We start from the raw sequence: 23,203 nt of genomic DNA, 5'->3' as shown, positions 1-23,203 counted from the left end.
GATAGTGGGTTCAATTCCTGGGACTAACCATACTTAAAATGGATGCAGTCACTTCTATAATCCATAAGGCGCTTTGGATAAAAGCATCTGCTAACTGGCATATATTATTACTAGGTGCCCATCCTACCCAATTAATGTGCCACCAGCCACCCATGGTAGACATTGGTGTTGCCCTTTTTAAACTTCTTGGTGACGGGGCAGTATTTTTACGTCTGGATGAAATGCATGCCCAAATTCAACTGCCTGCTACTCATCCCCAGAAGATAGGATATGCATATTATGAGTCGATTTGGATAGAAAACACCCTGACGTTTCTAAAACTGTTTGAATCATGTCTATGAGTGTAACACAACTTATGTAGCAGGTGAAACCCCGAGGACAAAACATTCAGATTTTGTTTTTTTTAGGTCACACTTTTCAATGGGTTTTCATTGGGAATCCAGATTTCTAAGGGGCCTTCTTGCATGTCACGAGTCTTTAGAAAATGGTTGAGGTTTTTCCTTTGTGGAATGAAGTAGCCCTGTTCAAAACGAGGGTCACTTCAAGTGTACTGTTAGAGGCGCGTGACCAGAAAGGTAGCGTTAATTTGTTTTCTTCCTGTATTGAACACAGATCATCCTGTCTTCAATTTTATCAATTATATACTTTAAAAAAGCTGTATTACAAAAGTTGTTTGAAATGTTTTGGCAAAGTTTACAGGTACATTTTTAGATATTTTGTTGTTGCGTAAGTTGGAACCGCAGGGTTTGAAATGTTTTCTCTCTTTGTTTACTATGGTGCTACCCTCAGATAATGCATCGTTTGCTTTCGCCGAAAAGCCTTTTTGAAATCTGACACATTGGCTGGATTCACAACACGTGTAGCTTTAATTTGGTATCTTACATGTGTGACTTCATGAAAGTTAGATTTTCATAGTAATTTATTTGAATTTGGCACTCTGCATTTTCCCTGGCTTTTGGCCAGGTGGGACGCTAGCATCCCACATATCCCAGAGAGGTTAAGCAAAAAACATGGTAAAAAGCCACTGAACGAGCCCCAAAACGTGCTTCGGGTTTATTGGTTTTGATAATAGTCCAGAAATCTTGCCCAGCCAACTATAGTGGATCCATTTTGTAAACAGTCACAGCAGGCAGGATGCAAACAGGGAGCTAGTTTACCACGAGAGTCGCCGCGCTGCTCTGTGTGCGTCACTGTGTGTGTGTGTTCTGCCTCCATTATGGTGCGATTTCTAGCGCCACCTGCTGAATGTTTGTTCTACTACACCTCGTTAACTGCATGTTTTCTATGGTACTTCTGTGCTCCATTGGGATCAGGTGACCACATTCTATCTCAGGAACATGTACTCCGGGGTATCTCTAGCCATCCTTGTTGTGTCTGCCTGCCAAAGCATTGTCTGTAAGTCTAACACGTTGTCTGTATGTTCATCTTGCTATATCAGAAGTTATTTTCTACAGAGGATGTTTGGGTTTTATGTCAGTAGTTTTGCTGAGTAGCAGCTTGCCTAATCAATCAGACTGTGATACCAATTCTTGGGATTAAGTCTGAAACAACAAAGCACTGCAAAACTGGAAAGTTTCCTTTTTCAATACAGAATGTTGAATATAATTACATTTCAAACTCTACCAGTTGTCTGTGCAGTTGGTCCTTCAGTTGGTTAAAATTTGAAACGAAATGTCCACAGGAAAGTATTATTTACCAAACTTAGAGTGAGGAACTGGAGTTGACATTTCTATGACCTGACATGTGCTCAAAACCATGTAAAACGCCTGCAATACTGGGGGTGGTATGCATCGCCTGCAATACTGGGGGTGGTATGCATCGCCTGCAATACTGGGGGTGGTATGCATCGCCTGCAATACTGGGGGTGGTATGCATCGCCTGCGTGTATCATTGCACGAGCAAACAAATCTTTATTGCCACACACAGAGACCTGAGTTTTGAAGTCGGTTTAATTATGCTTTCCTGTGGATATTTTGTCTCAAATTTCAACCCACTGAAATTTCAACCCACTGAAGGACAAACCCCACAAACAATCGGCAGAATGAGTTCGAACCTTCATAACAGACAAGGGACATTAGAAAAAAAACGCTGTAATTGTGCAGTAACTTTGTCCCGCTGTGGCGATGCAATGTGGCAGATAGAATCACTTGCTAAATGTGATCTCTTCATGCCTTAGGCAAGCATACAGGTGTATGTGATCTCTTCATGCCTTAGGCAAGCATACAGGTGTATGTGATCTCTTCATGCCTTAGGCAAGCATACAGGTCTATTTGGGCAGTGTTTGAATTTAGAACATTGTTAATTTCAATATGCTTATTGGATACAGCTTTTACCTAACGTATAGTAGAATGCTTATGTTGCACCATGGGTAATGTCTGAACTATATGTTCATTGTATTATTCTGTATTCTTTGAAGTTTCACACCATTTCATTAACTGGAGGTTTGAAAGCCTAATCCTGACTTTTGACATGGTTTTTGAATGGAGTTTAGCTGTCTGTCTAATTACGGTTGAACACAGCCCGAGGAGGACAGTACAGTGTGTGTGTGTGTGGGGTGATCATTTTGTGATAATCAAAACTGAAATTAGCCACAGAAGGCTGACCCAAAAATGCAGCGTTTGCATTGGGTTAAGGTTAGGGACGTCCCTAGGAGTTGATAGCGCTAACACACAGGCAGCCCAACTCAGATTTTTTTTTTTCACACTTATTGGTCTTTTGATCAATCATTGCAGATTTTTCCACATCAGAGCTGATCAGGTTGGTCAAAGAGCAATTAGTGAGAAAACATCTATATTGGGCTGCCTGTGTAAACGCAGCTAATGAGTTTGACAGAACAGCCTGAAAGAGTAATTATATTCCCAAGTCTGATTTGGAGCCCACACACCATTGCATTCATGTTTAAAACATCTACTTAACTGTTACCTTTTTAAAATTGAACATCACTATCAACATTAGCGTATTAGCAGAGAAAAGGAACAATGTTGTTTTCCCCCTGGCACTACACCGCTGACTCAAATGACCAAAGCTTGATAATGAGTTGGTTATTTGAATCAGCTGTGTAGTGGTAGGGCAAAAACCAAAACGTTCACCAAGAACCCTGTTCTATTGTAATTCCTTCATTACAGCACAGGAAACCAAAGCACTGTTCATGATTTCCCTCCTGGTTATTTCCTAGAAGGGGGATCAACGACGATTATACGTAGATTATGCCAAACATTAATTACAAATAAACCATGAGGCACTCTCAGGAGCCAAATGTTCATTCAGACATTTAACCAAATCAAACATTTTTCATTCAATTCCGTTCACTTTGATGTGCATCTACTTCCTGTAGTACCGTGAGGTTTGTGACAGTGTGATCCATCTACAATTTATCTAGATGTAATATACATTTAGAATGCTTAAAGTATACTTTTTTTTAAATGTGATGTGTATATATATTTTTTTAAACAACCAAATCTCTATTGATGTAAGTGTCATGTTATAGAAGTGTCCGGACACTTAATGTTTTCCCATTTCCGTGCAGTACGGGGCTCTGAGAACATAAACACCCTGTCCTTTTAGAAACGAAAACGCTCTCAGTATAGTGATGCAGACCTTAAGACGTTATACACATGAACATTCTGAACTTTATCCACAGCATGATATTCCTTTTTGTGCGACTCAAGCTTTCCGCTATCCAGCAGTTCCATTCTCCGTGTAGCCTGCCGCTAGAATGGACAGAGGTATCGCTCGAGTCTGCAGTTCCGTTCTCCGTGTAGCCTGCCGCTAGAATGGACAGAGGTATCGCTCGAGTCTGCAGTTCCGTTCTCCGTGTAGCCTGCCGCTAGAATGGACAGAGGTATCGCTCGAGTCTGCAGTTCCGTTCTCCGTGTAGCCTGCCGCTAGAATGGACAGAGGTATCGCTCGAGTCTGCAGTTCCGTTCTCCGTGTAGCCTGCCGCTAGAATGGACAGAGGTATCGCTCGAGTCTGCAGTTCCGTTCTCCGTGTAGCCTGCCGCTAGAATGGACAGAGGTATCGCTCGAGTCTGCAGTTCCGTTCTCCGTGTAGCCTGCCGCTAGAATGGACAGAGGTATCGCTCGAGTCTGCAGTTCCGTTCTCCGTGTAGCCTGCCGCTAGAATGGACAGAGGTATCGCTCGAGTCTGCAGTTCCGTTCTCCGTGTAGCCTGCCGCTAGAATGGACAGAGGTATCGCTCGAGTCTGCAGTTCCGTTCTCCGTGTAGCCTGCCGCTAGAATGGACAGAGGTATCGCTCGAGTCTGCAGTTCCGTTCTCCGTGTAGCCTGCCGCTAGAATGGACAGGTATCGCTCGAGTCTGCAGTTCCGTTCTCCGTGTAGCCTGCCGCTAGAATGGACAGAGGTATCGCTCGAGTCTGCAGTTCCGTTCTCCGTGTAGCCTGCCGCTAGAATGGACAGAGGTATCGCTCGAGTCTGCAGTTCCGTTCTCCGTGTAGCCTGCCGCTAGAATGGACAGAGGTATCGCTCGAGTCTGCAGTTCCGTTCTCCGTGTAGCCTGCCGCTAGAATGGACAGAGGTATCGCTCGAGTCTGCAGTTCCGTTCTCCGTGTAGCCTGCCGCTAGAATGGACAGAGGTATCGCTCGAGTCTGCAGTTCCGTTCTCCGTGTAGCCTGCCGCTAGAATGGACAGAGGTATCGCTCGAGTCTCTTGAAAACCAAGTGAAACCACAAAGGTGTTTGGATGCTTCTATAACATGCCATTACATCAAAAATAGAGATTTGGTTGTAAAAAAACAAACAATTATTTTAAGTTGGCAGTAATGAATAAACTTGTTTTGGTTTATATATATTTTTCTCCCTTTTTAGATGGTGTCTGCACCACGGCGGACTGCACTCAGGCAGGTAAATATGCGCACGCACACACACACACGCACACACACACACACACACACTCACACGCTCACACGCATACACACGCTCACACGCATACACACACACACACACACACACACACACACACACGCATACACACACACACGCATACACACACATACACACGCACACACACATACACACGCACACACATACACACGCACACACGCATGCACACGCACACGCGCATGCACACGCACGCGCACACACACGCGCATACACACACGCGCATACACACACGCATACACACACACGCACTCACACGCATACACACACACTCACACGCATACACACACATGCACGCACACACGCACACGCATACACACACGCATACACACACGCATACACACACACACACACCCACGCATACACACACGCACACACCCATGCACAGAATATGAGCTGTGTTTGTCTGTGTGCAGCGTCTCGTCTGTTAGAGAACATGGATGCCAATGTGGACCCATGTGACAACTTCTACCAGTACGCCTGTGGAGGCTGGTTGAAGAAGAACGTCATCCCAGAGACCAGCTCCCGATACAGCACCTTCGACATCCTACAAGACGAACTGGAGGTGGTCCTCAAAGGTTTGAAAGTCTTGTAGCATGGCGCAGTTTGGATTCAGTGAGTTTTCCAGGGAGGTGTGAGGACTGGGTGTGGCTCTGTTGGCCAGGGAGGTAGTAGTGGGAGGGGGCTGGGTGTGGATCTGTTGGTCAGGGAGGTAGTGGTGGTGGCTGGGGTTTGTGGTTGGAGGATTTGCTGGGGTTACAGCAGCTTGTCCTTCAGGGAAAAACAGGGGCTCTAGGAATAGTCACTGTGGTTAATGGTGTCATCTATCTGCAGCATTTACTGCCAACGCAGGAACATATAATTTAACTGCATAGAGGACGAAGTGTCATCTGATGAAATTCGACCTTAGAATAGTTGGAGGCGTTAACACCATCTGGTTAGCGCCATCTTGACAGTAGATTGACAGGAAGGCTTCCCTTACACTTGAAGGATTGGGTGGTGGGGGCTCGGCGGTCTGTCTGATTACATTGGACAAATGTATGTCCCTGCACGTGTGCCAAGTCAAATTGTAAACTCGGCAAGAAATGAAACGTCCCTTTTTCAGGACCCTGTTTTTCAAAGATAAGTCGTAAAAATCAAAATAACTTCACGTGTCTTCATTGTAAAGGGTTTAAACAGTTTCCCATGCTTGTTCAATGAACCATAAACATGCACCTCTGGAACGGTCGTTAACCTCTTGAAACTCTGGGGGCGCAATTTCATTTTTGGATGAAAAACGTTCCCGTTTTAAACAAGATATTTTGTCACAAAAAGATGCTCGACTATGCATATAATTGATAGCTTTGGAAAGAAAACACTCTGAATTTTCCAGAACTACAAAGATATTGTCTGTGGGTACCCTAGAACGGGAGCTACAGGCAAAACCAAGATGAAACGGCAACCAGGAAATCAGCAGGATTTGAGGCTCCGTTTTCCATTGTCTCCTTATATGGCTGTGAATGCGAGAGGAATGAGCCTGCCCTTTCTGTCGTTTCCCCAAGGTGTCTACAGCATTGTGACGTATTTGTAGGCATATCATTGGAAGATTGACCATAAGAGACTACATTTTCCAGGTGTCCGCCCGGTGTCCTGCGCCGAAATTGGTGCGTCATTTTCAGCTGCTGGTATTTTTCCATGCGATTCTGAGGGGAAAGCAGGCTTCCACAATCCTTGAGGATTGATTCTAAACAACGTTTGCCATGTTTTGGTCGATATTATGTAGTTAATTCGGAAAAGGTTTGACGTTGTAGGTGACTGAATTTTCGGTTCGTTTCGGTAGCCAAATGTGATGTACAAAACGGAGCAATTTCTCCTACACAAAGATTCTTTCAGGAAAAACTGAACATTTGCTATGTAACAGAGTCTCCTCATTGAAAACATCCGAAGCTCTTCAAAGGTAAATGATTTTATTTATTTGGTTATCTGGTTTTTGTGAAAATGTTGCGTGCTAAATGCTACGCAAAATGCTAAGCTAGCTTGCAATACTCTTACACAAATGATTGATTTACTATGGTTCAAAAGCATATTTTGAAAATCTGAGATGACAGTGTTAAGAAAAGGCTAAGCTTGAGAGCAGGCGCATTATTTTCATTTTATTTGCGATTTTCAGAAATCGTTAACGTTGCGTTATGCTAATGAGCCTGAGGCTTTATTCACGATCCCGGATCCGGGATGGGGAGTATCAAGAGGTTTTAAGACACTAACAGCTTACAGACGGTAGGCAATTAAGGTCACAGTTGTGAAAACTTAGGACACTAAAGAGGCCTTTCTACGGACTCTGAAAAACAAAAAGATTCCCAGGGTCCCTGCTCATCTCCGTGAACGTGCCTTAGGCATGCTGGAAGGAGGCATGAGGACTGCAGATGTGGCCAGGGCAATAAATTGCAATGTCCGTACTTTGAGACACCTAAGACAGCACTACAGAGGGACAGCTGATCGTCCTCGCAGTGGCAGACCACGTGTAACAACACCTGCACAGGATCAGTACATCCGAACATCACACCTGTGGGACAGGTACAGGATGGCAACAACAACTGCCCTAGTTACAATAGGAACGCACAATCCCTCCATCAGTGCTCAGTCTGTCCGCAATAGGCTGAGAGAGGCTGGACTGAGGACTTGCAGGCCTGTGTTAAGGCAGGTCCTCACCAGACATCACCGGCAACAATGTTGTCTATGGGCACAAACCCACCATCGCTGGACCAGACAGGACTGGCAAAAAGTGCTCTTCACTGACAAGTCGCGGTTTTGTCTCACCAAGGGTGATGGTCGGATTCGCGTTTATCGTCAAAGGAATGAGCGTTACACCAAGGCCTGTACTCTGGAGCGGAATCGAGGTGGAGGATCCATCATGGTCTGGGGTGGTGTCACCGCATCATCGGACTGAGCTTGTCATTGCAGGCAATCTCAATACTGTGTGTTACAGGGAAGACTGTGATACCCTTCCTGCAGGCTCATCCTGACATGACCCTCCAGCATGACAATGCCACTAGCCGTACTGCTTATTCTGTGCATGATTTCCTGCAAGACAGAAATTTCATTGTTCTGCCAAGGCCAGCGATATTAATCCCATTGAGCACGTCTGGGACCTGTTGGATCGGAGGGTGAGGGTTAAGGGTAATTTCCCCCCCAGAAATGTCCGTGAACGTCCACGTGCCTTAGTGGAAGAGTGGGTTAACATCTCACAGCAAGAACTGGCAAATCTGTTGCAGTCCATGAGGAGGAGATGCACTGCAGCACTTAATGCAGCTGGTGGCCACACCAGATACTGACTGTTACTTTTGATTTTGACCCCCCCCCCCCCTCTGTTCAAGGACATGTTATTCAATTTCTGCTAGTCAGACGTCTGTGGAACTTGCTCCGTTTGTCTCAGTTGTTGAATCTTGTCATGTTTATACAAAAATTAACTTAGTCGACAGCGAGAGGACATTTATTTTTTTGTTGATTTGTCACAATTGCCCAGGCTACAACACAGTGAAATGCTTACTTCCAAGCCCTTAACCAACAATTAATATTTATTTTTATTTTTTGAAGACAATATTAGCAAAACAAGTATAATTAACTAAAGTAAGAATAAGTAGCACAATTAATATAATAAAGAAGCTATATACAGGCGGTCGGTAGCCTAATGGTTAAGAGTGTTGGGTTGGTAACTTAAAGGTCACTGGTTCGAATCCCAAGCCCAAACATCTGATGTGCCCTTGAGCAAGGCACTTAACCACAATTGCTCCTTTAAGTCTCTCTGGATAAGATTGTCTACTAAATGTAAACGTGTGGAGTTACAGGTTAGTCGAGGTAAATGTAGGGCTAAAATTACTGCATAGGGAATAAATGGCAAGTAGCAGCAGCGTTTAAAAAAAAAGGGGGTCGATACAAATAGTCTGGGTAGCCACTCAATTTTTTTTTTAAATATTTGACCTTTATTTTACTAGGCAAGTCAGTTAAGAACAAATTCTTATTTTCAATGACGGCCTAGGAACAGTGGGTTAACTGCCTGTTCAGGGGCAGAACAACAGATTTTGTACCTTGTCAGCTCGGGGATTTGAACTTGCAAGCTTTCGGTTACTAGTCCAATGCTCTAACCCCTCTAACTGTTTAGCAGTCTAATGGCTTGGCGATGGAAGCTGTTAAGGAGCCTTTTGTACCTAGACTTGGCGCTCAAGTACCGCTTGCCGTGCGGTAGCAGAGTGAACAGTCTATGACCAGGGTGGCTGGAATCTTTGATAATTTTTCACTACCCTCTGTAGCACCTTTTGGTTGGCTTCTGAGCAGTTGCCATACCAGCCAGTGACGCAACCAGTTAGGATGCTCTCGATGGTGCAGCTGTAGACCTTTTTGAGGATCTGAGGAACCATGCCTAATCTCCTGAATAGGCGTTATCATGCCCTCTTCACAACTGTCTTGGTGTGTTTGTACCATGATAGTTTGTTGGTGATGTGGACGCCAAGGAACTTGAAGCTCTCAATCTGTTCCACTACAGCTCTGTCGATGAGAATGGGGGCATGCTTGGTCCTCTTCCTGCAGTCCACAATCATCTCCTTTTTATCTTGATCACGTTGAGGGAGAGGTTGTTATCCTGGCACCACACGGCCAGGTCTCTGACCTCCCTGTAAGCGGTCTCATCGTTGTCGCTGATCATGCCTTCCACTGAGTCATCGGCAAACTTAATGATGGTGTTGGTGTTGTGCCTGGCCATGCAGTCATGAGTGAACAGGGAGTACAGGAGAGGATTGAGCACACACCCCTGAGGGGTCCCCGTGTTGAGGATCAGCATGGCGAATGTGTTGTTGCCTATCCTTACCACTTGGGGGCGGCCCGTCAGGAAGTCCAGGATCCAGTTGCAGAGGGAGGTGTTTAGTCCCAGGGTCCTTAGCTTAGTGATAAGCTTTGAGGGCACTATGGTGTTGACTACAGCTCAGCGTTCAATGAACAACATTCTCACATACAGTTGAAGTTTACATGCACTTAGGTTGGAGTCATTAAAACTCGTTTTTCTACTCCACAAATGTCTTGTTAACAAACTATAGTTTTGGCAAGTCATTTAGGACATCTACTTTGTGCATGACACAAGTCATTTTTCCAACAATTGTTTATAGACAGATTATTTCACTTATAATTCAGTGTATCACAATTCCAGTGGGTCAAAAGTTTACATACACTAAGTTGACTGGCTTGGAAACAGCTTGGAAAATTCCAGAAAATGATGTCATGGCTTTAGAACCTTCTGATAGTCTAAATTACATCATTTGAGTCAATTGGAGGTGTACCTGTGGATGTATTTCAAGGCCTACCTTCAAACTCAGTGCCTCTTTGCTTGACATTGTGGGAAAATCAAAAGAAATCAGCCCAGATCTCAGAAAATAAATTGTAGACCTCCACGAGTCTGCTTCATTCGGAGCAATTTCCAAAAGCCTGAAGGTACCACGTTCATCTGTACAAACAATAGTACGCAAGTATAAACACCATGGGCCCACGCAGCCGTCATACCGCTCAGGAAGGAGACGCGTTCTGTCTCCTAGAGATGAACGTACTTTGGTGCAAATCAATCCTAGAACAACAGCAAAGGACCTTGTGAAGATGCTGGAGGAAACGGGTATAAAAGTATCTATATCCACAGTAAAACGAGCCCTATATCGATATAACATGAGACTGCTCAGCAAGGAGCAAGCCACTGCTCCAAAACGGTTTGCAACTGCACATGGGGACAAAGATCATACTTTTTGTCCTCTGATCTGATGAAACAAAAATAGAACTGTTTGGCCATAATGACCATTGTTATGTTTGGAGGAAAAAGGGGGAGGCTTGCAAGCCGAAGAACACCATCCCAACCGTGAAGCACGTGGGTGGCAGCATCATGTTGTGGGGGTGCTTTGCTGCAGGAGGAATTGGTGCACTTCACAGAATAGAAGGCATCATGAGGAAAGAACATTAGATATATTGAAGCAACAACTCAAGACATCAGTCAGGAAGTTAAAGCTTGGTCACAAATTGGTCTTCCAAATGGACAATGACCCCAAGCATATTTCCAAAGTTGTCAACATGGACAAAAAGTCAAGGTGTTGGAGTGGCCATCACAAAGCCCTGACCTCAACCTATAGAAAATTTGTGGGCATAACTGAAAAGCGCATGTGAGCAAGGAGGCCTACAAACCTGACTCAGTTACACCAGCTCTGTCAGGAGGAATGGGCCAACATTTACCCAGCTTATTGTGGGAAGCTTGTGGAAGGCTACCCAAAACGTTTGACCCAAGTTGAGCAATTTAAGGCAATGCTACCATATACTAATTGAGTGCATGTAAACTTCTGACCCACTGGGTATGTGATGAAGGAAATAAAAGCTCTGCTATTATTCTGACCTTTCACATTCTGAAAATAAAGTGGTGATCCTAACTGACCTAAGACGGGGCATTTTTACTAGGATTAAATGTCAGGAATTGTGGAAAAACTGAGTTTAAATGTATTTGGCTAAGGTGTATGTACACTTCCGACTTCTTCAACTGTAGGTGTTCCTTTTGTCCAGGTGTGCAAGGGCAGTGTGGAGTGCAATAGAGATTGCATCATCTGTTGGGACAGTATGCAGATTGGAGAGGGTATAGGTGTTCTGGGATAGGGGTGTTGATGTGAGCCATGACCAGCCTTTCAATGCACTTCATGGCTACAGACGTGAGTGCTACGGGTCGGTAGTCATTAAGTCAGTTAAGCACATTCTTATTTACAATGACGGCCTACCGGGGAACAGTGGGTTAATGGCAGAGGGGGTTACCCTCTGTTAATGACCCCCCCCCCCCCCCCTACAGTGTAGAAATTGATTTTCTTCATCCAAAATTAGTCTGGAATAATGGTAGACAGGTGTATACAGATGAGTGGAAATATGAGACTCTCACCCCTCTTTTAGCTTATTTTACTGTCTTCCTGTTCCACTTTATTGCCCTCCTCTTCTCATCTGCCTCACTCTGTTATGCTCTTCCCATCTGCCTCCCTCTGTTATGCTCTTCCCATCTGCCTCCCTCTGTTATGCTCTTCCCATCTGCCTCCCTCTGTTATGCTCTTCTCCTCCTCTGCCTCCCTCTGTTATGCTCTTCTCCTCATCTGCCTCCCTCTGTTATGCTCTTCTCCTCCTCTGCCTCCCTCTGTTATGCTCTTCTCATCTGCCTCCCTCTGTTATGCTCTTCTCCTCTTCTCCTCCTTTCCATCTTTTGACGTCTGAAGTATCTGTGATGAACTTGTCTTTTTAAAGCGTACTGTAAATCAGAGGTAGAGTCGTCTTGGGGATCCTAATCTGTGGGGATCCTAATCTGTGGGGATCCTAATCTGTGGGGATCCTAATCTGTGGGGATCCTAATCTGTGGGGATCCTAATCTGTGGGGATCCTAATCTGTCTGAGACGAATGGGCATGATTGTCCACTGCCAAAGCCTGATTTACCCCCTGCCTCCCTCTGTTATGCTCTTCTCCTCCTTTCCAAAAAAAAAAAAAATCAGAGGTAGTCGTTTTGCGGATCCTAATCTGTGGGGATCCTAATCTGTGGGGATCCTAATCGTGTCTATTTGATTCTCAGGTTTATGTCTCTGATTTGAATTACAGGAATCACAGGAATCAGTCTCCACACTTTCTCTATCAGATGTCATTATCACCAGAACAATACCGTATTCACCCTGGTACCAAGCTCACCCTGGTACCAGACGGGTAGACAATTGTCTGCTAACAGTCAAGGTTAAGACAAAATTTACAGGAACAAACTGTATGAAAAGATAAGATGGGCAAAATAAGGTTGTTTTGTCATTGTTTCTGATGGTCTAATCTTCTGCTGTCGCACACTGAATCCACACGTGATGAAATGCGCTTTGTGCCCAATGGAAGAATGTTGCACTTGAAATCCTGACGGGACAGAGATGTGGGATGCTGTATGTGTGCTGCCATGTCTGTCTGTGGAGATTCCTGTCACATCCTGTAGTAACCTCAGGACCATGGAGCCTGACTGACAAGTGGTCTGCCTGGTCAGCATATCCTGTATCTATTTACAGCTGCCTGCGGGGCGCTGCTCTGGCCTGGACAGCTGTTAACATCAGGTGTTAACAGCAGTAAATAACCTGTAGTGTGTGTGTGTACTGAATGTTTTGTGTAGGCCTAAGTGTGTGTGTACTGAATGTTTTGTGTAGGCCTAAGTGTGTGTGTGCTGAATGGGTTTGTGTGTGTGCTGAATGTTTTGTGTAGGCCTAAGCTGTGATAAAGGCCTCACATTGTTCTCCACTGCAATAGAAAGTCATAAAGGAACCCTGAAGCCGCCCACATACTAGGTTTGGTCTCCTCGGCAATGGTGACACGAACATCTGTGACCTCACTCACTCACTCACTCACTCACTCACTCACTCACTCACTCACTCACTCACTCACTCCCTTAAAAGACCTTCAGCTTTAAAAAGAAAAGAGTCAGTATTACGGTTTCTCTCTTGGGACGCTGCAGCAACAGCCAGTATACACTTCCTCAAAATAGTGAAAATGTATCTAAAGGTAAATTAAAAACATAAAAATATCTGCTTTTAATTGAGACGTTTCTGCTGAGGAGATCTTAGCTGTGCAGTTTTCCATTGTGACTAAAATGTTTGTTCCAGTATTTCTCAAGATAAAGAATGTGCATATGGGAAAACGACTCCTCTCTCATTTAATGACGACAAACCCGTCCACAGTTCCCACTCCTACTACTGACCCGTTCAGTACGGGGACATCGGTTCGTTCTGCATTGTGAACCCGAAATGAATACATCAAAAAATGACCATCACTAGGCCTATAGGCTAAGCTTACGCTGCGTTGTATGCCTCTTGAGTAAATCTGAGCTGAAAGAACATTTCTGTTTAAACAAGTAGAGGCCTTAATCTTACATTTTCTAACCATTGTGTACAGCCGGGGGAACAAAAACCACACCAAAACGAACTGAAACAACAACCTCTTGTCATTAATATATGCACAAACTGTTTTGATGGGCTTAATGAGGCACTGCTCTTGGCTCTTAACCACAGCTGTGTGTGGGTAGGACAGTTTTAACACCTCTCTCTTTGTTTCAGGTATAGCATACTCTGCAATAATTTGCCCAATTGACTGAGCTTTTTAATTGTACCTTGTTTGTGCCGGAGGGGGAGGGAGAAATAGGAAGGAGGGAGGGAGAGAGACTGGTTCAAGTCCAAAAGAGAGAGATGTAGAAATATGGGGGTGAACTTTAGAGAAAGGGTAGTGAGGAAATGGGAGGTGACATGGTTGTTATCTCTGTGGGAAGGGCCCAATGAGCTGTCAGTGACATCACAATGTTTAAAAACATTGTCTGACTTGCGCCGATATGGCGATTGCATGAACTTTATAAAAAAAAATCATTCACTTTTGACTGCAGTCAACTGCAAATTTCTGCAATTGCTCTTCACCAACTTCATCCTGCGACCTCACCTGCATTGTGGGAGGCTCTATCGTCAACCAGACTTTTTGACCCATGCGAACATGACCAAAGAAATAACTGAAACAGGAACCAGCTTTGCCTTGATTCATGTATACAGTGGAGATATATACTACCGTTCAAAAGTTTGGCGTCACTTTGAAATGTCCTTGTTTTTTTAATGAAAAGGAACATTTTTGTCCACTTTAAAATAACAACATCAAATTGATCAGAAATACAGTGTAAACATTGTTAATGACTATTGTAGCTGGAAACGTCAACAAAAAAAATACATATTTTTTAATGGAATATCTACATAGGCCCAGTCATCAGCAACCATCACTCCTGTGTTCCAATGGCATGTTGTGTTAGCTAATCCACGTTTAGCATTTTAAAAGGCTAATTGATCATTAGAAAACTGCAAATGGGTTATGTTAGCACAGCTGAAAACTGTTTTGATTTAAAGAAGCAATAAAACTGGCCGCCTTTAAACTTGAGTATCTGGAGCCTCAGCATTTGTCGGTTCAATTACAGGCTTAAAATGGCCAGAAACAAACCTTCTGAAACTCGTCAGTCTATTCTTGTTCTGAGAACTTAAGGCTATTCCATGTGAGAAATTGCCAAGAAACTGAAGATCTCATTCAACGCTGTGTACTACTCCCTTCACAGAACAATGCAAACTGTCTCTAACCAGAATAGAAAGAGGAGTGGGAGGCCACGGTGCACAACTAAGCAAGAGGACAAGTACATTAGTGTCTAGTTTGAGAAACAGACGCCTCACAAGTCCTCAACTGGCAGCTTCATTAAATAGTACCCGCAAAACACCAGTCTCAACATCAACAGTGAAGAGGCGACTCCGGGATGCTGGCCTTCAAGGCAGAGTTCCAGTGTCTGTGTTCTTTTTCCACATCTTAATCTTTTCTTTTTATTGGCCAGTCTGAGATGTGGCCTTTTCTTTGCGACTCTGCCGAGAAGGCCAGTGGCTAGTTGTAAAATCTGTCATGATTGCTTGTATTGTTACAGGCCCACTATGTGGTTACAGGCCCACTATGTGGTTGCAGGCCCACTATGTGGTTGCAGGCCCACTATGTGGTTGCAGGCCCACTATGTGGTTGCGAAAGTCCCATTTGGAGAGAGATGGCAGTTTCTCTCCATAACATTAAGTTGTCCCTTTTTTCAAGTGGTGGTAGTCTGTTGTTTTTAACTGTAATGCAGTAGATTGGTGACAATGACATGAATATGTATTCGGGTTTGACATTCATACAAGCATTATACTCAGATTTGAACCTCCCATATAGTATGAAATACACATTGTTTACAATCATACATATATAGGCAAATGTTGCTGCGGGGCAATTAAGAGATTTGGGATCTTTGCCCCCGCATTACCATGGCACTTCAATTGTTTAGGTTGAGTTCGATTGACCTCGTTACCGGATGTTGGTTAGACAGAATGTAAGTCAGACATCTTATGACAGTACAGAGGGTCAGAGGGCACCAAGTCAGAAGTCAAGTCCAACAAATCAGTGCTCCATGTTTAGCCTGTCAGCAATACTGCAGTTGTTTCCCTGGGTCTGTAGAACATATAGATGGAGGATTTGCTCTGCGGAGACACTAAACTAAACACTTCCTGTTTAGTTCCTTTTTAACAGGATGGGCCCTGACGTTGGTGCCAGAAGGTCACATTATTTAAGTGTGTGTGCCTCACGAGCATCATGTGGTCTTTAATCCATATATGTGTGTGTGTGTGTGTGTGTGTGTGTGTGTACACACACACACACGTCAGTTGTTAATCCAATCATACACACATGATCTGTGCCCTTTGGCAGGAAGCTCCCTATGAAGGGTTCCTAACCCAGAGCTTCATTAAGATTAAATGAGCAGATAAATAGTGTGCATGCTAGGCAATGAGACAGCAGGGGTTCTGCCCTAACCAGAAGAGGGGGTGATGGGAAGAGGGAATCGGGAATCGGGTAGAGGGAAAGAGGAAGATTGAGATGGCAGCTTTTACTGTAAAAATGAAGAGAGGGCAGAGCTGTTACTGTAAGGATGAAGAGGGGGGGGGGGGGCAGAGTTGTTACTGTCAGAATGAAGGGGGGGCAGAGAGCTGTTACTGTCAGAATGAAGGGAGGGGGAGATGAAAGGTAGAAACACAGTGGGTGATACAAAAAGGTAGAGAAATAAAAGAACATTCTTTGTCCTAACTGTTTCTTCCTACTATTACCACTGCTAGTGCATGTGGTGAGGACCTCTGATTTTAAAGCATCTTTGTTCTGTGATGTTTCTCAATGTTTGTTACGTGGTGAAAAGCAGCGGCTCTTGGCTGAGTTCTGTCCTGTTGCGGTCTCTCTGGGGGGGGGGGGTTGTATTGTCCTCCGAAACACAGATTCTATGCTCCATGTCTCTCACAACACTCGCAACTGAACTGATCCCCCTCCCCCCCTCCCCCCCATTATAGATGTTTTGGAGAAAAGCGTGGAGGGGGAGGCCAGTGCCCTCACTAAAGCCAAGACCCTCTACAGATCCTGCACCAATGAGAGTGAGTCTGCTGGTCTGTTTTGTTGGTGTCAATGACATTTTAAGTTCAGATATTTCAGTCAAATGAGTTGTCTACCTTTTTTACACTGTGAGTTAACCTTGATCACTTCCTGTGTTTTTTTTCTTTTCTCCCACCTCTGAAGGTCAGATTGAGAAAAGGGGCGGAGCTCCTTTACTAGACATGCTCCCTAATGTATTTGAGTGGCCAATAGCAACAGACCACTGGGAGAGTGTCTATGGTAAACTACACTGCTCTTCTAGCACTGTTTCCTACACCCATTTTTGTTTACCTTTCCACAATCCAATCCAATTCAATCGTCCTCTGTCCTCTCCTCCTCTCTCCTCTCCTACTTAGGTGACACATGGAAGTTGGAGGATGCCATTGCCAGACTAAATGAAAAATACGGAACTCATGTCTTGGTTAATTTTTTTATCGGCACTGATGACAAAGACTCCAATTCACACATCATTCATGTAGGTGGCCGTCACGTGCACAGAGAGACGCCTGTACTCCGTCACGTGCACAGAGAGGCGCCTGTACTCCGTCACGTGCACAGAGAGGCGCCTGTACTCCGTCACGTGCACAGAGAGGCGCCTGTACTCCGTCACGTGCACAGAGAGGCGCCTGTACTCCGTCACGTGCACAGAGAGGCGCCTGTACTCCGTCACGTGCACAGAGAGGCGCCTGTACACAGAGAGGCGCCTGTACTCCGTCACGTGCACAGAGAGGCGCCTGTACTCCGTCACGTGCACCCTTTAACCCTCTTGGGTAGGGATTTAGTGTACCTATTTGCTCAAACTACGAAATCTTTTGTATACCTTAAATCTAACAGTGTGAGGTATTCACACACTAAACTCTCAACCTCCTACATTAGCAGTATGTGCTCTCATTGTTCACACAACCTCTGTTTATACAGAAACGCACACAGATCCGTCTGCATGTATTTACCAGGCATTGTTATTTTGATTTAACTAGGCAAGTTGATTTAAGAACAAATTCTTATTTTACAATGACTGCCTACACCGGCCAAACCCTAAGTAGGACGACGCTTGGCCAATTGTGCGCCGCCCTATGGGAATGCCCTGTTACATGTCTACGAATGAGCCACTGCTCTCCTTAAAGTATCCTGTTCAGTTTAACAGTCATACCAACTATTAACCATGCCGTTTCTGACCTAATGAGTACATTTACATTTACATTTAAGTCATTTAGCAGACGCTCTTATCCAGAGCGACTTACAAATTGGTGAATTCACCTTCTGACATCATATCACTTATTATATGGATAGGCTGTATGGTCCGGGTGTTTAGTGTTTAGTGACTGTATTGGCTTTCTCCTGCTGTTGGCTGCTTGTGTCCTGATAAAAACATTTTCTCCCTCTTTCCCTCTCTCTCTCTTGCCAGTTTGACCAGCAAACCAGCCTTGGCCTCTTATCCAGAGATCACTATAGCTGTACTGGGTCCTATGCAGAGGTAGGCATGTACCCGCTAAACACACACACACACACACACACACACACACACACACATATTATTTCTCTGTCTGGAGTTGTGGCGGAAATGAGTTCTCTGCACAGGTATGTCTGGGTTTCCTGTTGTTCTGATCTGGTCCATCCTCCCAGAACACACAACGACCCACATCAGCATAGACTCCAAGCCCTCAGCATCAGTTTAGGATAAGATCGGTATCTCCCATTATAGTTACAGTGATGTGAATACAGTATCTCTCATTGTAGTTACAGTGATGTGATGTGAATACAGTATCTCTCATTGTAGTTACAGTGATGTGAATACAGTATCTCTCATTATAGTTACAGTGATGTGAATATAGTATCTCTGTAGTTACAGTGATGTGAATACAGTATCTCTGTAGTTACACTGATGTGAATACAGTAACTCGCTGTAGTTACAGTGATGTGAATACAGTATCTCTATAGTTACTATATTCACCACACTGTATCTCATTATAGTTACAGTGATGTGAATATAGTATCTCTGTAGTTACAGTGATGTGAATACAGTATCGCTGTAGTTACAGTGATGTGAATACAGTATCTCTCATTATAGTTACAGTGATGTGAATATAGTATCTCTGTAGTTACAGTGATGTGAATATAGTATCGCTGTAGTTACAGTGATGTGAATATAGTATCGCTGTAGTTACAGTGATGTGAATATTGTATCGCTGTAGTTACAGTGATGTGAATACTGTATCGCTGTAGTTACAGTGATGTGAATACTGTATCGCTGTAGTTACAGTGATGTGAATACTGTATCGCTGTAGTTACAGTGATGTGAATACTGTATCTCTCATTATAGTTAGTGATGTGAATACAGTATCGCTGTAGTTACAGTGATGTGAATACAGTATCGCTGTAGTTACAGTGATGTGAATACAGTATCGCTGTAGTTACAGTGATGTGAATACAGTATCGCTGTAGTTACAGTGATGTGAATACAGTATCGCTGTAGTTACAGTGATGTGAATACAGTATCGCTGATAGTTACAGTGATGTGAATACAGTATCGCTGTAGTTACAGTGATGTGAATACAGTATCGCTGATAGTTACAGTGATGTGAATACAGTATCGCTGTAGTTACAGTGATGTGAATACAGTATCGCTGTAGTTACAGTGATGTGAATACAGTATCGCTGTAGTTACAGTGATGTGAATACAGTATCGCTGTAGTTACAGTGATGTGTGAATACAGTATCGCTGTAGTTACAGTGATGTGTGAATACAGTATCGCTGTAGTTACAGTGATGTGAGAATACAGTATCGCTGTAGTTACAGTGATGTGAGAATACAGTATCGCTGTAGTTACAGTGATGTGACTACAGTATCGCTCATTCTTCCTTAGCTACCCAACTACTTATGACTGACTGCTTTTCCTTTCTGTTGATACTACAATACGTGTTTTTAAGGCGTGTTTCTGTGTGCGTCCTCCCAGCCATGTAGAGCATACCAACAGTTCATGATAGACTTAGCCAAACTTATCCGCAGCGACCGCAGCCTGGTGGTCAACGAGACCCAGATCAGAGAGGAGGTCACCAGGGTCATTGAGCTGGAGAAGGACATCGCCAATGTAAGTTCCACACCGCTGCTCTAGGAAACACCTGCTTTACTTATGAGCGGCTTTTGTGTTGTAACAAACGACTGTGAAGATGAGTGAGAGATAATGGTGGTCCTCTAGATCAGGGGGCGGGAAACTCCAGTCCTCGAGGGCCTGATTTGGTGTCACCGTTTTCTATCCCTAGCAAATACGTCTGATTTTATATTATATACACTACCGTTCAGAAGTCTGCTACCTTTTACTATCCCTAGCAAATACGTCTGATTTATATTATATACACTACCGTTCAGAAGTCTGCTACCTTTTACTCTCCAAAAATCAATCAAATCAAGTCAAATTTTATTTGTCACATACACATGGTTAGCAGATGTTAATGCGAGTGTAGCGAAATGCTTGTGCTTCTAGTTCCGACAATGCAGTAATAACCAACAAGTAATCTAACTAACAATTCCAAAACTACTGTCTTACACACAAGTGTAAGGTGATAGAGAATATGTACATAAAGATATATGAATGAGTGATGGTACAGAGCAGCATAGGCAAGATACAGTAGATGGTATCGAGTACAGTATATACATATGAGATGAGTATGTAAACAAAGTGGCATAGTTAAAGTGGCTAGTGATACATGTATTACATAAAGATGCGGTAGATGATATAGAGCACAGTATATACGTATACATATGAGATGAATAATGTAGGGTATGTAAACATTATATTAGGTAGCACTGTTTAAAGTGGCTAGTGATATATTTTACATTTCCCATCAATTCCCATTATTAAAGTGGCTGGAGTTGAGTCAGTGTGTTGGCAGCAGCCACTCCATGTTAGTGGTGGCTGTTTAACAGTCTGATGGACTTGAGATAGAAGCTGTTTGTCTCTCGGTCCCAGCTTTGATGCACCTGTACTGACCTCACCTTCTGGATGATAGCGGGGTGAACAGGCAGTGGCTCAGGTGGTTGTTGTCCTTGATGATCTTTATGGCCTTCCTGTAACATCGGGTGGTGTAGGTGTCCTGGAGGGCAGGTAGTTTGCCCCCGGTGATGCATTGTGCAGACCTCACTACCCTCTGGAGAGCCTTACAGTTGTGGGCGGAGCAGTTGCCGTACCAGGTGGTGATACAGCCCGCCAGGATGCTCTCGATTGTGCATCTGTAGAAGTTTGAGTGCTTTTGGTGACAAGCCGAATTTCTTCAGCCTCCTGAGGTTGAAGAGGCGCTGCTGCGCCTTCTTCACGATGCTGTCTGTGTGGGTGGACCAATTCAGTTTGCCTGTGATGTGTATGCCGAGGAACTTAAAACTTACTACCCTCTCCACTACTGTTCCATCGATGTGGATAGGGGGGTGTTCCCTCTGCTGTTTCCTGAAGTCCACAATCATCTCCTTAGTTTTGTTGACGTTGAGTGTCGTCCGCAAACTTGATGATTGAGTTGGAGGCGCGTGTGGCCACGCAGTCTTGGGTGAACAGGGAGTACAGGAGAGTGCTCAGAACGCACCCTTGTGGGGCCCCAGTGTTGAGGATCAGCGGGGTGGAGATGTTGTTGCCTACCCTCACCACCTGGGGGCGGCCTGTCAGGAAGTCCAGTACCCAGTTGCACAGGGCGGGGTCGAGACCCGGGGTCTCGAGCTTGATGACGAGCTTGGAGGGTACTATGGTGTTAAATGCCGAGCTGTAGTCGATGAACAGCATTCTCACAAAGGTATTCCTCTTGTCCAGATGGGTTAGGGCAGTGTGGTTCAGATTGCATCGTCTGTGAACTTATTTGGGCGGTAAGCAAATTGGAGTGGGTCTAGGGTGTCAGGTAGGGTGGAGGTGATATGGTCCTTGACTCAAAGCACTTCATGATGACGGAAGTGAGTGCTACGGGGCGGTAGTCATTTAGGTCAGTTACCTTAGCTTTCTTGGGAATAGGAACAATGGTGACCCTCTTGAAGCATGTGGGAACAGCAGACTGGTATAGGGATTGATTGAATATGTCCGTAAACACACCAGCCAGCTGGTCTGCGCATGCTCTGAGGGCGCGGCTGGGGATGCCATCTGGGCTTGCAGCCTTGCGAGGGTTAACGCGTTTAAATGTTTTACTCACCTCGGCTGCAGTGAAGGAGAGTCCGCATGTTTACGTTGGAGGCCGTGTCAGTGGCACTGTATTGTCCTCAAAGCGGGCAAAAAAAGTTATTTAGTCTGCCTGGGAGCAAGACATCCTGGTCCGTGACGGGGACGGTTTTCTTTTTGTAATCCGTGATTGACTGTAGACGCTGCCACATACCTCTTGTGTCTGAGACGTTGAATTGAGATTCTACTTTGTCTCTATACTGACGCTTAGCTTGTTTGATTGCCTTGCGGAGGGAATAGCTGCACTGTTTGTGTTCGGTCATGTTTCCGGTCACCTTGTCCTGATTAAAAGCAGTGGTTCGCGATTTCAATTTCACGCGAATGCTGCCATCAATCCACGGTTTCTGGTTTGGGAATGTTTTAATCGTTGCTATGGGAACGACATCTTCAACGCACGTTCTAATGAACTCGCTCACCAAATCAGCGTAATCGTCAATGTTGTTGTCTGACGCAATGTTACGCACGCCTCTGAAGAGGGAACGCAACACCCTGCTACAACTAAACTCTTCGTGAAGTGAAAAAGGTTTGGACTGTAGGTGCAAGAAAGAATGACAACAGGCAGAATGTGGTACCGTTTACCAGGACTTTATTCCTTCACACGGTAATATGGGGAAAAGGGGCTGGACGGAACCAAAGCAAAGAAAGTAAATCTCAAAGCCCCCCCTCTCCTATCTTACCTGCCTACCCACTACTTACCTAATTTAGCACCACCTGGTGCCCTAACCAAAATACAAGGGGGTGGTCCGCCCAGGTCTTACCTAGTGTGCCTAGACAGCGAATATGCTACGGGTATATGTATGCCCGCGGGCCTCTTGCCTAAGCACTCCCTAGGTGCCTTCCCCTTCCCCCCTGGGAACAAATGAAACAGAATATTAAACAATTTCACAAACAAACTAAGAAACAAAGGACATCAAATAAGCTCTATCTGCGCAACAAACTCACAAAACATACCAACTCTCAGCCCAGCAAAATCTCTCTAGCAAAATCTCTGCAATGACCTCCCAGCAAATCTCTATCCTGAACAGAACACTGGCATTTATATAACTTCAGAATGAATGGGTAATTGGAGACAGCTGCGTCTTGACGAGGGGGCGGGGTCAGCTCTCCAATTAGCCATGGAGT

General features: G+C 44.5%; 1 protein-coding gene across 2 annotated transcripts in view; it reads left to right on the top strand.

The window, feature by feature from the left end:
• The window catches only part of LOC135553189 (neprilysin-like), a 57,284-nt gene that overhangs the window by 16,247 nt on the left and 17,834 nt on the right, over positions 1–23,203 (top strand). For both annotated transcript variants that reach the window (XM_064985358.1, XM_064985357.1), the window contains exons 3-9: positions 4,826–4,861; positions 5,314–5,475; positions 16,814–16,894; positions 17,037–17,132; positions 17,249–17,367; positions 18,298–18,366; positions 19,847–19,981. In XM_064985358.1, the coding sequence (XP_064841430.1) occupies positions 4,826–4,861; positions 5,314–5,475; positions 16,814–16,894; positions 17,037–17,132; positions 17,249–17,367; positions 18,298–18,366; positions 19,847–19,981 (698 nt within the window). The remainder of the gene's footprint in view (positions 1–4,825; positions 4,862–5,313; positions 5,476–16,813; positions 16,895–17,036; positions 17,133–17,248; positions 17,368–18,297; positions 18,367–19,846; positions 19,982–23,203) is intronic.

Source organism: Oncorhynchus masou, chromosome 13 (genome assembly GCF_036934945.1).
Source record: "Oncorhynchus masou masou isolate Uvic2021 chromosome 13, UVic_Omas_1.1, whole genome shotgun sequence".
NCBI classification, from domain to species: Eukaryota; Metazoa; Chordata; class Actinopteri; order Salmoniformes; family Salmonidae; genus Oncorhynchus; species Oncorhynchus masou.
This window is presented reverse-complemented; position numbering and strand designations above follow the sequence as displayed.